This window comes from Miscanthus floridulus, chromosome 15 (assembly GCF_019320115.1).
Source record: "Miscanthus floridulus cultivar M001 chromosome 15, ASM1932011v1, whole genome shotgun sequence".
NCBI classification, from domain to species: Eukaryota; Viridiplantae; Streptophyta; class Magnoliopsida; order Poales; family Poaceae; genus Miscanthus; species Miscanthus floridulus.
The window spans coordinates 43,075,981-43,092,088 of record NC_089594.1 but is presented as its reverse complement, the minus strand read 5'-3'; the positions used below and the strand labels follow the sequence as shown (position 1 = coordinate 43,092,088).

Below are 16,108 nucleotides of genomic sequence, written 5' to 3'. Positions count from 1 at the left end.
TAATAATTGTAGGAGTTTTTGTGGTAGATTGGGGATGGATATAGCTATAAAAATTTTACAGTAGGCTCGCTAGGTTATTATGTACTTGTTGTAAATTTTGTGGCCTTAGAATGTGTTGTGAAATAGAATAGCTATTACCCTTGTTTTATCGTATATAGCGTAGATCAGCATTAGGAGTAAGAATATATGTAGTTGTTATAATATTGTATGCCATACATCAAATTGGTTATCGGCAATGATAGATAGCTTAATATTGTGGTCAGTAGCACTATCTTAGTGGTTAAACAGATGTACCTTTATTTTAAGCGTTGTTGTTGCTATATTACTAAGCATTGCATCATCATTTCATGCATGTAGATCACGAGCTGGTAGATTTTGTGCCCGTCGATGAGCAGGTGTATGACGAGGTGATTGAGGAGTATGAGGAGGAGATCCTCGTGCAAGAGGGAGGCCTGGAGCCTGTTGGTGCTGACCTTACTGACCCGTCGCCTGCGCAAGACAAGCCCCGGTGCATAACCCCTATTTTAATGATCACTGAATATATATATGTGATGTGCATTTAAGTTACAAGTATTTTATAGAAACTACATGTATAAATATATCTACCCATGAGTCCTACTAGTACAGGTCGAGTAGCTGCTATACTCAGGATATCGGTAGCGTGAGTAACCTGCCGTTACTCGCAAATAGGTGATAAGATATGATCACTCATGATAAAATGGTGGAAAGGAAAATAGTAACCAGGCAGGGATATGGTTTGGGTACTGGTGGGTGTAAGGGGCTGTGTCCTGCGGCCAACGGGGCATAGCTCAGTTACACTTTTTCCCTATCCTTGTCGATTAAGGACCGGTCGTTGCAATGGACGCTAGGCAAGTCATAGATCTATTGTCCCAAGCGCATACTTGGGTATGGGTGCATGGAAGACTTGTTGCTCTCTTGTCGCGGATCCAGCTCTTTCCAGGCTGACTGATGGGAGGCGGAGATGGTGGAGGTCCTTGCACCACACTGAGTCCGGGACTCAGGAGTGGGGGCTTAGAGTCCAAGTTTGGACGGGGACCTGGACACCCGGTACAGGAGAGGGATGGGTTGGTCCTGCTTATGCTTGGGGTACAAGCGGGGCGTGTGTTTTTGGGGCACCTAGGTGGGCACATTGGTTCGCGAATCGCCGCCGAGTTGGTACGACTTGTCTTAACTCTAGCATCGTAGTAAGAACTGAAAGACGGAAGATAATGAAATAGAACTGATTGCTCAACTCTTGCTTGAAAGTAGAACAGGTGCTTATATACATTGGATAGATAATAACTTAATGCGGCCAATAATAATAACCTAAATAAGGATTCACTATTAGTATTGCTTTCTGCTAAAATAAACCAGCAAACCATAAAGCTTCTCATATTCCTTGGAGTCGGGAAATTATTCCCACTAGTCGGATAAGTCTTGCGAGTACATTATGTACTCAGGGTTTATTTACCCCTGTTGCAGGTGATGCTTGAGAAGTACCTTTGTGTGGAGGATTCTTCTTGTGGGCTCAGACGGATCCTCGTTCTTATCGCTAGATGTTTATCTTAAATTCTATTGTTTATCATTTCCGCACTCTGACATTTGGTATTGTAATAATGTAATTTTTAAGAAACTCTGATGTATGAAATGGACAAGTATTGTAACTCGTTCTCATTATTGGATCCTTGGGAAAAACGTGGATCTTTCGGGTCCTCCCTTGGGGTGTTCTCGATGGAAACGGCCCGCTGTAGCTTGCTTTCGGGGTGTTTAGTGTCTGGTGGAAAACGAGCGCCTCCGTAAGCGTGTTATTTCGGGCGGTTCTGCCACTCTGACCCATTTGTGGTCCTATACTTAAAGAGGTGAGAAACCAAAAAGAAGACAAGGGTTATTATCTTTCCCAATCTTAGAGTTATGTACGTCCATATTTTTTTCAAGGCTCTCATAATTCAGTATTATTGCAGGTTGTGATAGGCACGCTAAATCCAATATGGAACCAGACATTTGATTCATTGTACAAGATGCACTGCATGATTTGCTCATGGTGGAATTATGTGACCATGATACATTTGGAAAAGTGTGCATTCTGTCTCTAGCATATTGTTTGTTCATTTGAAATTTAAAACTCCCTACCTTGATTCTTTGTGGCTTCACGACATTACTTCCAATTTTGTCCCTGTGTTATTCTTTATAAGTTTTTTTTCCATTCTGTTGGCTTGACCAGATAAACATTCTGGTTTAACAAGTCAGAGAAAAACTATGCGAGAGGCTAACCAAGTGACACAGCTAGGTTTTTGGTTGCTATATGCAAGATTCTCTTGTTTCACAATTTCAATCGTACCTAAACACAATAATATATTATTATAAATAGTTGGATACTTTATTAACATTAGACCAATGAGCTTAATAATAATCTTGCAGTAACAAAATCTATAATCAAACATGTATTGTTTGCAATCAGCATGCTTGGATTAGGATGACGTTGTTCGTTAACATCGACCTTAGCCCTTAACTTTGCACAATAGTTACTGTGATATTCCCGAATTTTAGCCCGTCTTTCTGCGTCTGCGTCTTTATCATTACACTGCACACCAGTATGTTCTGTTTTATATTTTAGTGTGTTTTGCCTCAAATATATAACATTTAATAGTACTGCAGTAATATTTTGAAATTTGTAATCAAACCTGTGTTGTTTGCTATCTTCATGTTTGGATTAGGATGATGTTCTTCATTAGCACTGGCCTTAGCCCTTAACTTTGCACGATAGTTACGTTGATATTCCTGATTTCTAGCTCGTCTTTCTGCCTCTTTATCATTAGACTGCACACCAGTATGTTCTGTTTCACATTGCAATTAATTCTATTACACATTTATAACATATAATAGTATTATAGTAACATACGCTCTGTTTGTTTGGGCTTATTTGGCTGATAAGCCATGGCTGAAAGTACTGCTGGCTGATTTGATGTGAGAGAAAATACTGTTCACTGGCTGAAAAAGTACGACTTATAAGCCAAACAAGCCCAAACGAACAGAGCGATAATTAACATAAGTTTAAATCAAACCTGATTGCTTCGCTATTATTATGCTAGGAGGGTGTTCTTTTTGGTTACCAACAGCCTTAGCCGTAACCGTGCACGATAGTTATGCTGATATTCTCGGCTTCTAGCCCGTCTTTCAACATCTTTATCACAAGTCATTACATCAGTAGCTTGTGCTTCACATTTCCTTTTACATCCTATTGAATTTCTATTCTCCAAGCCGACTTCATCCTCTAACAAATATACGAAAATGTTATTTGATTTTGAAATAAAAAAAATCCACGTAGACTGATTTTTAAAAAACAAATAACATATCACCTTGAACATTGCCATCTTGTCTTGTGGTCAGATTACCATCTTATCTTGTGGTCGAAGCCATAACAAGGTTTAGATTGTCTTGTTTATATTAATATGGAGCACTGCAAACAAGGAATTTTAAAGCAATGGGGAAACAAAAAATTAAAGATAAATACATTTAAGCAAATCAGGTTTAGTTGCAACTTGTAAGTCGGAAAAGAGTAGATTACTTTTTAGAAACATGTAGTTGAAAGAGAGTTTAGAATAATTTGCAACTTGCAAGGCGGAAAATAGTAGATTATTACTTTTTAGAAACATGTAGTTGAAAGAGATTATATTAATCAATCTTTAATAGAACGTAATCCATCTTTATTAGATCATATCAACATAAAAATAAAAAAATTGTATACCTGCATTAATCAAACTTCTGGCTTCTGATGTGTCAGGTAGAGAGTTGTAGGTGTCCACGATGGCAGGTCAGCAGCTGCAGACGTGAAGGCAGTGCCGGCCGCTGGAGACCCGCAGATGAAGCTGCTGCTGGACACGCGTTCACGGCATGTGCTGTATGCCAAGGCCCGGAAGGATGCGGTGGACTTTCTGATCACGCGCCCGTGACTCTGTGCCGCGGGAAACCGACGAACGTGACGCCGTGATCGATGTGACGCGGGAACCGACGAACTTTCTGGTCTAACGTGCATGACTCCGTGCCGCAGGAAACCGACGAATGTGACGCCATGCGTGTGTACAGACACGCGGAACAAGAGGCGCACGTGGGTAGAATTTAGTCTCGGGTAGAATTTTTCTCGGTGAAAGACGTTGTGATCGTTCGAGAGTGGGTGCGTGTGGGTATAAAATTGTCTCGGTGAAAAAAAACGCTAGCAATGGAATTGTACGGTAGGAACGCAAAAATCTTACATTTTGTAAGATGTGGTCCACTTGTTAGGAGGTAATGATGTTTATTATCCCTTAGATCAAGATCTCAAATCACGTCTAATGGTTAAAACATAGGGTGGGTAGGACTTTTCAGGTAACAGGTATTTTTTAATTCCTTCACTCTTTTATAGTATAGATATAGATGTACATTATTTTTATTAAGTATATAGTAAAAGCTATATATATGTGTGTAGAAAAACCAGAACGTCTTATATAATTTAAATTAGAGGGAGTAATATTTAAGTAGATACAGCTAGGGGTCTAGACAAAAAAAGAATCCATCTTCACACTAATCAAGCAACCTGCAATCCTCCAAGAGAAGATTAATCAAGCCACGTCAGCATGGTCCCAGAGTACTTGTTTATGCAAGCCGGTACAGGATCTGGGTATTAGAAGTAATCAATCCCTTCACAAACGCCTAAAGATGGCAAGGTAATATCCGCGCGGACAGTGGCTTCGTATGTCCGCGCCCGCGAGAAAAATCTTATGCCCGCACCTGCGCCCGCCACCCGCCATGGGCAACAACCTGTGCCTGTGCCCATGGGCACAGATTCATGCCCGTATCCGCGCCCACCGGGTCGGGTGCCCGCGGGTACACGGGCTTTTTCTACCCGTTGCCATCTTTACACACGCCAAACAACCTGCAATCCTCAAAGGGAGGTCAGAACCAGAATGAAAATTGGCAATTTGTTTTACAGTGTCTATAATAAGTACGTACAGTTAACTATAAAAAGAAGATGAGCAAGGACCGACAGAGGACGATATGCACGTGCTGGGCATTTATTCTCAATTCTAATCATGTCTGATTAATTGTGAAACTATAAGTTCACCACAAGTATGACATCAAAGCCCCGATGTTAGATAGCCGGTCCTTGCACATGCTAATCATCAAAGTAGTTTAGTCACACACTCACACAGAGACATGCTAACTTATCATCAATCTGTCTTAGGCTAGCTTGTCTCAAGGAGAGTTTCATTACGCAGTTTCCAAGAATACAACATCATATTTAGAGGTTTAAGTTGGTGAATGAAACGACCTCTCTTAGGGCACAATTTTACTTGATAGTTTCATAGGCTAGCTAAAAGTATCTAATAGTTTCATGGTGCCAACAAAAAAGGCTTAGAGATGAAACAAATTGCTCTCAGTGAAGTTTCATAGCATCGGTAGTTGTATACACAAGTTTCATCCTGATCAAAGTCCTCCTCCGGTCCAGTTCGCTTCGCTGAAAAAAACAAGCCGAAACACTGTTCCGGCTGATTTGTTGTGAGAGAAAAATATTGTTCTGGCTAAAAAAACCAGCTGAAAAGTACGGATTATAAGATAAGCGAACAGGACCTCCGTCTCAAAATAACTGTTATTCTCGTTTTCCGAGTAGTCAAACTCTTTTAACTTTAACCAAATATATACAAGAAAAAATAATATTTATAGTAGATAATTAGTATCATTAGATAGATTCGTTGAATTTATTTTCGTAATAAACTTATTTAAAGATTTAATATTTTTTACAACCTTAGTCAAACTGTCATGTCACCAATTTTGTCTCCATGGCATGTTATTCAATGAAATTGAAACTCTTATGAAACTTGCAACGACAACCTTACTTACTTGTAGAAGAGAATAGACAAATGCTCAGTACTATTGACTGATTTATTGTGAGAAAAAATATTATTCGTTGACTGAAAAAATATAGCTAAATCAAGAGAGGGGCGAAATCAATAGGTAAACATGAGTTGGTTCATGCACGCTCCCAACAACCACGGAGATGGAGAGGCACCGTTATTTATTGCTGTAGTTGGCACTGGTGAACATGAAGAGTAGGGCCGACAAAACAAGGTGCTGTTCCCTTTCATTTTGCAAAAATTTTCAAGATTCCTCGTTATATCGAATCTTTAGACGCATGTACGAAGTATTAAATATAAATAAAAAATAAAACTAATTACACAGTTTAGATGAAATTCACAAGACGAATCTTTTAAGCCTAATTAGACTATGATTAGACACTAATTACCAAATAACAACGAAAGTACTATAATACTATTTCGCCAAAAATTTCGCCGACTAAACAAGACCCAAGCCTATCCCTCCTGATGCCTTGTCCTAGCTATTTACTCCATGGGGTTGTTTCCCTAGTTTACACAGGATGAGAAAAAAATCGATTTGGGGCTCGGGGATTGAAGAAATAAAATCAATACTCCTGCTACTACCTCGGTCCCGGATATCAAATAAATATCATCAGATTAATTACGAAATATATTTTTATAATAAATTAATTTAAAGATATAATTGTGGTCAAACGTGAACCACTTTTAGTGGCACAAGTAGTATTTTTTTTCGGGACGGAGGCAGTATACTTGAATAGAAGGCATGAATGCGCACCCACAAGCACAAGAAGCAGTTCATGATTACGGCGGAGTTAATGGGCGTAGGTATACAAGTATGATGGTCAGAGGGTACAAGGGGTGATTTATATGACACGGCGGAGGGCGCGCTCTGCCTCTCTCTGCTGTGCTGCTGCCTTGTGGGTTTCCTTCACTCCGGTGGCGTCGTCGATGGCCGACCATGAACCACCGAGCTGCTAGTTGCATCTACTCCTCTCTTGTACAAGCTCACACGCATAGCCATTACTTACCTCCAGGCCTGTGCAGCGACGATCAGCAGCAGCAGTATAGGTACTGTTGGAGAGATGGAGGATATGGATGGCCTTTGCATTGCAGCTCCAACCTCCTCCAACAGGCCGACGTGCACCACCGGTTTCCTCTATTGGGCAGGAGCTACCCTGCGTGCACTAGATTCTGTGCACTGTTGTTTCCTGCCTCACAGAGATTGCGTTGCATTGTTTAGGGTGCGTTTATTTCGCGAAATGAAAATTTTTGATGTCACATCGGATGTTTCGGAGATGTCGGAAGGGGTTTTCGGATACTAATAAAAAAAACTAATTACATAGCTCGCCTAGAAACAGGGGTTTTCGGATACTAATAAAAAAACTAATTACATAGCTCGCTTGGAAACTACGAGACGAATTTATTAAGTCTAATTAATCCGTTATTAGCGCATGTTAGTACTGTAGCACTTATGGCTAATCATGGACTAATTAGTCTTAAAACATTCATCTCGCGATTTCCAACCAAACTGTTAATACTCTATGCATGTGCCACAGGATTCGATGTGATAGTTTAGGGCGAAAATTTTTGAACTAAACCGGGCCTTATACGTCTGTGTGGAGTCAATGACTAGCTAGGACACTGCTTACCATTAGTGCCACGTACGCAGGCAATACAAGAAGTGATGATGTACTATAGATGGCTAGTAAAGCCTCCCAGCTTGTGAATCCGTTCAAGATCAAGAGGTAATTATACGTATCTTCTCAGAGTCGATATATATGCAATGTGCAAGCAGGATCTACTGGTATCCTCCTTAACTCCGATCCACCCCCTTTGCACTGAACCGGCTCAGTTACAGCTCCTGCCAACCTTCTGAACAGACGAACCACCAACATCATCTCAGCTACAGCCGCTGCCCTGACCAGGCAGCGGCACCTGCACCTGCTTCTTCTGCTGCTGCTGTTGATCGCGCTTCAAATCCTACCAGCAGCCTACAGCTTACAAGGCAAGCAAGGCCATGAGGAGGCGCGACAGTACTAGATTTCGTGGTAGCTCTCCTGGGCTGGGCTGGGCTGGCATTATGACGTGTACAGTCCGGGGACGTAGAGAGAGGCCTTATTAAATGGGGGCGGAGGTGGAGAGATTTGCGACATTTAAGGTCACTCTAGCTACTTGCCATCTTCAATGCCGGCCTGCCCTCCCGTTAATGCGGGTTGGATGAAGGCCATTCAAGCCTCCTCCCTCGCCTGCATGAACTCAGCATGACCATGACCCCATCAATCAAAACCACAGTGCTGTGCTATCCCTCTCTACCTCTAGGAGAAGAGGACGACCACCAAGCAGCACCTCTTCTCACACTCGCTCCTCACCCAATTTTCAATTCTCCTCTTCCTAGCTATTCCTACGCCAAGGGTAGAACCACATATAAATAGACCCGTGGTGTGGTGGTGGTGCCACCGTCCAGCCAGCCACGACCATGACCACCGAGTTCCTCAGTGTGAAGAAGTTCCACCAGGAGGCCGCCCGGAGCCTGAGCTTGCAGAAGAGAATGGAGCTGCAGCCGGAGCTGTCGCTCGGCCCAGTGTGGCCGGGCTTCACCACCGGTGGCCTGGCAGCCAAGAGCTCCTCGTCCGAGTCTGACGGAAGCTCCCGGAAGAAGAGGAAGCACTACACCGCCAGCTGGGAGGAGCATCAGCAGCCGCCCGCGAGCCTGGAGCTCCAGCTCAACGACCCCCTGCCTCTCGACTGGGAGCAGTGCCTCGACCTCCAAGTGAGTACCTCTCTCTAATGACAGCTTCTGCAGTTGCATTGCATACGATATGTTCTTTGTTTCTTCCCGTTCAAGAATCAATACTCTCTGTCAATAAAACTACAGTAATCATCCCACTCACCCATATGCATGCCGATCGTCTGTTCATGTGCATATAATGTTGTGGTATCTAGCATGCCGACACGTGTAGTTTGCAAAAGCTATTAGTACAAACAGAAAGCCTATTAGTAGCCCACAACTACTATTCCTACCGACGTGGCGCCTACGCGAAAATATAATCCGACCGACGCGACATCAAGCTGGCAGTAAATAGCAGGGCAACTAGTAATAGTAAGGAAACTGCACCCACATGGCCATTGGTGGCAACGCATGCAACGTGCGTGAGTGCGCCTGTATGGCCATTTCCACTGCTAGGAGTATTTCTAAAGAAGCTCAACGATTCACGAGCTAGATCATGGTCCAAAAAGATGCATGGATGAATGAATGAATGATGCTGTCATGATTGCCTCATCATTGTGTATCTGTAATGCCTTTTGATGCTAGCTATGTTGTGATTTTTATCTTTGGGCATGCAGTCTGGGAGGATGTATTACCTCAACAGGAAGACGCTGAAGAAGAGCTGGGTCAGACCCCGGGAGCAGAGCGTGAACCTGGACCTCAACATCTCCACGACTGCCGCCGTCGACAGCTGTGCTGCCGCCGACGGTGCTGCTGCCGCTGCTCCCGACGAGGATGAGCCAAGGAAACCCACTGGCACAGCTTTGTTCTCTGGAGGCAACATGGTGGCCGTGCCGTGCGCCAACTGTCACCTCCTAGTCATGCTCTGCATGTCCTCCCCCTCCTGCCCCAACTGCAAGTTCGTGCAGCTGCTGGCGCCTGCTGCGCCGCCTGCGGCGGTGGCCCATCGGAGGCTCGATGTCGCCGTCAAGCCGCTGGAGACCCTGAGCCTTCTCCATTAGGCGTGCGGTGGCCCATCGGAGGCTTGGTGTCCACCGGCAGCAGATTGTAGAAAGGAAACCCTAGTTGAGTAGTGGTGCATGGGTTAGTATTACTGTTACCTGGGTAATGGCTGTATGAATGTTAAATCATGCATGCATGGTGCCATGACAAGATATAAAATGATGAAGCCAGCCGCAAATTAAACTACATAAATGCATTGAGCAGCCAGTCAATCAGTTAATTAATACTAGTAATGGCGACGGATCGCCGGTGTGGTAGCTAGCTAGAGATTGGGGGTACATATACGTTTATACATACATGCACCAGTAGTCAGTACTTGCGGTGCGCAGCAGCACTGCAACAGCAAGCTTCAATGAAACTGAGGTGGCAATCAGACAGTGAATGTATCGTCCTCCTGCATGCCTCTCTCGTTGGTCACCCTGTTCCGACTCATGCTGTTTTATTATCCGAGAAAAACACTATATTATAGCCGATACGATCGAGCATGCCCATTGAAGAAGGCTGGTGGCTGCCGTGCCTGCCTCGCCCTTCGGCGCAACCAGCCCACAACCATAAAGGCCTTTGACTGCCATCACTACTGGAAACGTGAAACTGTTGTTGGGGGCGAGGCGGTAGATTTGGGCGCGCCTGATATGAAATGAATGCCGCACCTACTGGATCCGTGGTTGATCCGAGCACGCGTGTACGTACATTCTATTCCCTTCGCCATGTCTCCTATCCCCAAAACACATGGGGTTAAGCACTGACTGGAGTAAGAAAGAGCTTGATGAGTGCTACAGGTGCTGGCTGGGGACTCAACTCTCAGGCTCAGGCGCTCAGCGTGTGGTTCATCATGCATGCAGGTGCAAGCTGCAAAGCTACTAGAGAGCACCAGTCACTACAACATGCGGCTACCAGAGTGCAGAAGGAACAACTTCCCATGCTGATCTCTACCACCTGATTACACCAAATGCATGTGCTTCCCCAGGCAACGCGTGCAACTCAGGCCTTGTTTAGTTGGACCCCAAAATTTAAAAAGTTGCTACAGTACCTGTCACATCGAATGTTTGCGGCCGTGCATGGAGCATTAAATGTAGACGAAAAGAAAAACTAATTACACAGTTTGGTGGGAAATTGCGAGACGAACGTTTTAAGCCTAATTAGTCAATGTTTGGACACTATTTGCCAAATAAAAACGAAGGTGCTACAGTAGCCCCAAAATCCAAATTTCACGAACTAAACAAGGGCTCAATATGCATGCCCATGCAGGTTGCACGGCAAAGCCTTTAGCTTTCACTCTGTTTGTTTGGCTTATAAGTCGTACTTTTTTAGCCAACGAACAATATTTTTCTCTCACATCAAATCAGTCAACGGTACTTTCAGCCTGAGTGCTCTACCGTTTCATCGCTGGCCAGTCATGAAAAAATCAGGTTGGCCTCTGATGATGAGGCTAGCAGAGCACCCAATTTTTGCAAGGGAGGAAGGATACAGGGCAAGTACGATATGTACTTCATCTCATGTCAGATTGCTGTTCAACAATTGTTTTATAGGCATGTTTTAATCTTCTTTGGGATTGAGTTTGTCCCTATAAATTTAAGCGCATGTAGAGCTTTACTACTGTACATGACAAGTTCTAAGAGAATTTTCGGAAAGTTGCTCACTTGATTTTGTCCTAACCTGCATCATTTTTCACTTGATTGGTGGTCCGTTACACACTTACTCCCTCCGTCCATAAATGTCTGTCGTTTTCACTTCTCGAAAAACAACTTTGACTAAATATATATTAAAAAATATTAATATTTATGATACATAATTAGTATAGTTGGATAGATATTTGAATCTAGTTTTTTAATAAATTTATTTGGAGATAGAAATGTTACATATATTTTCTATAAATCGAATCAAAGTTATGGACACATAAATCATAACGATAAATATTTAGAGACGGAGGGAGTACGCTTCAGAAGATAGATAGGAAGTTAGGAACAGCAGTGAGCATGTGCTGAGTTGACTGACCACAGTGACATGTAATTGCACTACTGGACAGTCGAATTACTATGGCAACAGTGGCTTGTGGCACCACAAAGTTCTGGATGGGTATCAATGAATCACTGCAGAGGGGGCATTCAATTAGGTCGGCGTTTATGCTATATTAGGCTGCCGGTTGCCACGAAAGTTAGGTGGTTTCTCAGTTGCCCATCTATGATGAACTTGGATAGGCCTTCAAGTGGTGGTACAACCTATAGTAGGACTATAGCAGAGAGAGAGAGAGAGCAGCAGCATAGTAGTTATGCATTTATAACTGGAATGAACTTAATCAACCATAACTAACTATACCGCAATGCAATAGGATTACAAGATTGTCATTTGTTAATGCATCTAATGGTCAAAGAAGATGAAGGCATGACGCTGATGGCCTGATGCACCGATCAGTCAGCACAGTACCATGAGTCTACATTCTGAAGCCCACATGAAAGCACACGTACCGACGTAAGATGAGACGTTAAGTTGAACTAGAAACAAAGAACAAAGCTTTGTTTTCTATATTTTTACCCCCAACACCAAAGAATTATTTCAGTTTGCTTTGCAATCCTATGACAACTCTAGATTTGCCATGCTGCTTGTCTTGGATGGGCATTAGTAAAAAAAAATTGTTCCAGTGATTATATCTTTGACTAGGATCAGAGATAATTTACTGGTTCATATAGCTTTCTCATGTCCCAGCCTACTATAGAAAATATTATAAAGGTGACAAGACGTGCTTTCTGGACTTAAACATATCGTTTATTTTCCTACTCCAGTAATAACCAGAATATGCGTTTCAGATTTCTAGTGGAGATATTTCATGGCATGTATTGTGATAAATTTCATAAAATGGACATATGGTAGCATCATTTCCGTGACTTCGGTGAATAATTAGGAAAAAAAAGACTGATTGTTATGTACCTACATATAGGAATGCCTTCTGCTGACGCAACAATTAGGACATCTGCAAAGGAGACACTCAACCTAAGAAGCTCCACAGCATGCCATTCACACCTACAGGAAAATTATAACATAACTAATTTACATGATATGAACATATTAATTCAAGAATCTACAGATAAAAGCTTAACAAAGTCACAAAGACTTACACAGTTAGTCGATCAGAAAGAACTGTCAGAGTTCAATCGAGCTCATTAAAAGCGCATAATATGCGCCCTGTTCGCTTGACTTATAAGCCGTACTTTTTTAGCCAACGAACAGTATTTTTCTCTCACAACAAATTAGCCAACAATACTTTCAGCCATGGCTTATCAGCCAAACGAATAGGACAATGTTCCACATGCACAACTGGCCGAAGTCAGGATATTGTGTCATAGTCACAGTGATTGTCCATCAGACATAGACTACTCAGCTTTATCTGCCCATATACTCTTGGGCTTCTTGAAAGCTTTAACTGTACGAACAAATCTGACTTTTAGGCCACATTGCATGAACCAAATACAAAACAGTATAAGGTCAAAGAAAATATGCTCACCCTCACCAGTAAGCTGAGTTTTGAATATATAAAATCCTGTATGCCCCTAACTTATCATTTTGTGTCTATAGTCAAATCTAATTATGAGATGCATGAACAAGAGAAGAAGTTTCAGCAGACACATGAAGCATGAGAAATATAACCTTCTAACTTTGAGTGAAGGTAAATATTCTCCAGTGCAGCATATATATCTTCTGAGTTGACATGTGAAACATCTGCCACCAAAAACTCATGAAATTTCCCATCCACTTCGATAGAACTACATCCAGGATTCTTCTTTACTCCTCTATCTCTCATCACCGTTCTTAGCATCTTCACCTGGCCCCATTTGCTTTTACTTGCATATATTTGGCTCATGAGTACATAGATTCCACTGTCTGAAGGATCCAGCCCTACTAGCTTATCCACTGCACATTCGCCAATCTCTACATTACCATGCATTCTGCAAGCGTTCAAAAGAGCACCCCAACCGGCCTCGTCAGCTCCTACTGGCATACTCCTTGCAACTTCAAACGCCTCTTCAAGAATGTTCGGCCCTGGGTTCAATCATATAAACTATCTTCATCTCTTTGAAATGGCACCGTCCTTCTGAAACTAAACCACTCTGACTGCATGCAGAAAGTACCCCAATATATGTGATCTCATCAGGCAAAATACCTAATCCTTTGAATTCTTGAAATAGATGAAGGGCTTCTTCAGACTGACCATGCAAAGCATGGGCCACGATCATTGTGTTCCAACTTACTACATTCTTGTCCTCCATATTGCTAAATAACCTTGATGCTGCACCCACATCTCCACATTTCGCAAACATATCAATGAATGCATTGCTTAGATTCACTGTAAGCTCAACCTTATGACTGACAATGTAAGTGTCATATAACCATCTACCAACATCCAAACAACCCAGCTGAGCACATGCTGACAGAACACTGACAAGTGTAGCATCAATCGGCTCCACACCTGCTGCAATCATGTCATTGAATATCCTCACGGCTTCCTCTGGCAGATTTGCATGTGAATAAGCTGCGATCATGCAACTCCAAGAAACTGCATTCCTATTAGGAATTTCCTTGAAAAGCTTCCCTGCATTCTCCAAATCACCACACTTGGCATAGGCACTGACTATGCTCGTCCAAGAGTACACATCCTTGATGGCCATCCCATCAAAACCTTCCTTCGCTGAGGCCACCCACACTTCCCAAACATATCAACGAGTGCATTCTCCAAGTTAACGCTAATGCGGACGCCACTCTCCATGACACACTGATGCACCATCCTCCCCAACCCCAGCAGCCCCATTTGCCCAGCTGCTGAGGCTGCAGCGATCAGAGTCACCTCGTTCGGCCTCACACCCCCAGCAACCACCATCCTGCAGAATACCCGCCAGGCCTCATCGGGCAAGCCACCGCGCGCGTACCCATCCACCAGCGTTGTCCACGAGACCACGTCCCTGTCAGCCATTTCGTCGAACAGCCTCCGTGCGTCGGGTAATAACATGCTGCTGGCGTACATGTGCACCAGCGCGTTCCCCGCGAGCACGCTCTGGCCAATGAATCCTCGCTTGAAGGCGACGCAGTGGATGGCCTCGGCGGGGGAGGAGGAAGTGGCGGCGGCTTTAACTGCGAAAACGATGGTGCGCGCGTCAGCGGGGAGGCGATCGCGGAGCACTCGGCGGAAGAGGGCGAGCGCGTGGGCGGGCTTTCCGGCGCGGAGGAAGCCGCGCGTCATGGTGGCGAGCATGTAGGCGTTGGGCCCCTCGGCGCATTGGGCGAGGACGGCGGCGGCGGGTCGGAGAGCGCGCAGAAGGCAAGAAGGCGGGAGGCCGGGAAGCGGTGCGCGGCGAGGCCGGAGACGGTGAGCAGGGCCTGAAGCTGGAGGAGGCGGCGGAAGGAGGCGCAGGACTCGAGGAGGGACAGCAGAGGGTGGGTCACCACAAGGTTGCGGTTTATGTTCCACGCCGGACGTGAGGACGGAGGCGTCAACGGCAGAGGGGATGGGATGGGCGATGGCGGCGGCATCCTCGTTGGAACGCCCGCGCGCGCGGGACGATTCTAAGGCCTTGCTAACCAGAGTATACCAGAGTAACCCACTCACCAGTGCTCCCTCGTTCACTGTTCAGAGTTCCAAATTTCAAAAGAAGTCATATAATAATAACAAGTAACTGATTTTTGAAGTTTTGGAGGCTTTAGTGCAACACTAAAAAATGTTTTGAGTTCATCAGGTTTGTGTCTAGCATGGTTACCACACGTTAGTCATGCTATGGGTTTTTGAATAAAATTGCATGGAATTCTCTCGTATAGTCATATGGACCTCTATCCATGATTGACAAAACGTGTACCTAAAATTAATCACATAATTGATCTACTCCCTTGCGTATGATCTAGATAAGGCAATGTTTTGTGGATCATATCTGAACATGAAATTGATATATTTGTTTGTTAACCATGTGATTTTGGTATCATCCATCAAGCTGGGGGGAGATCTGTGTGAGAGAATTATACCTTGGGTCCATACAGTTTTATTCTAGTTTTATCAAAATCTATGCAAGATACTTCCTCCAGTTTTATTCTAGTTTTATCAAAATATATGCAAGATACTTTCTCTGTTCCAAATTATAAGTCGCTTTGACTTTTTTAGTTTATCCATCTTGCTATGTGTCGGTGTTTTGTCACCCGATGAGTGAATTTATATGTGTTTCACGCTACTCTATGAAGACAATGGTAGCATCCAAAGACGCAAGGAATTATACTGGTTTAGGCCGAAGCCCTACGTCCTGTCTCAGAGATAGTTCGAGTGTGTGTTTCTCGGTTGAACGCTCTGAAGTTCTTACAGTAACATATGCAAGAAGAGAGAAAGAGGTAGGAGAGTGGTGAGGGACTGTCCGAATGAAGTCTTGTCGGACCGTATTTGGACGGTGGGTCACCGTACCGGTCGTCACTGTCTGACAGTGTTGTCTTGTGCGCAGTGTGGCACAGGGATGACGTCTGTCCGAATTGAGGGGATACT

The 16,108-nt window shown here is 43.8% G+C and overlaps 1 protein-coding gene and 1 pseudogene across 1 annotated transcript; one reads left to right on the top strand and one right to left on the bottom strand.

Moving 5' to 3' along the window:
• Positions 1–7,935: 7,935 nt before the first annotated feature.
• On the top strand, positions 7,936–9,986 carry LOC136509129 (protein CURLY FLAG LEAF 1-like). The gene is made up of 2 exons (XM_066503937.1): positions 7,936–8,640; positions 9,216–9,986. The coding sequence occupies exons 1-2, from the start codon at positions 8,347–8,349 to the stop codon at positions 9,597–9,599; spliced, it is 678 nt and encodes a 225-aa protein (XP_066360034.1). The 5' UTR covers positions 7,936–8,346; the 3' UTR covers positions 9,600–9,986.
• Positions 9,987–12,604: 2,618 nt separating this feature from the next.
• LOC136509229 (pentatricopeptide repeat-containing protein At2g22410, mitochondrial-like) lies at positions 12,605–15,130 on the bottom strand (annotated as a pseudogene).
• Positions 15,131–16,108: the final 978 nt, after the last annotated feature.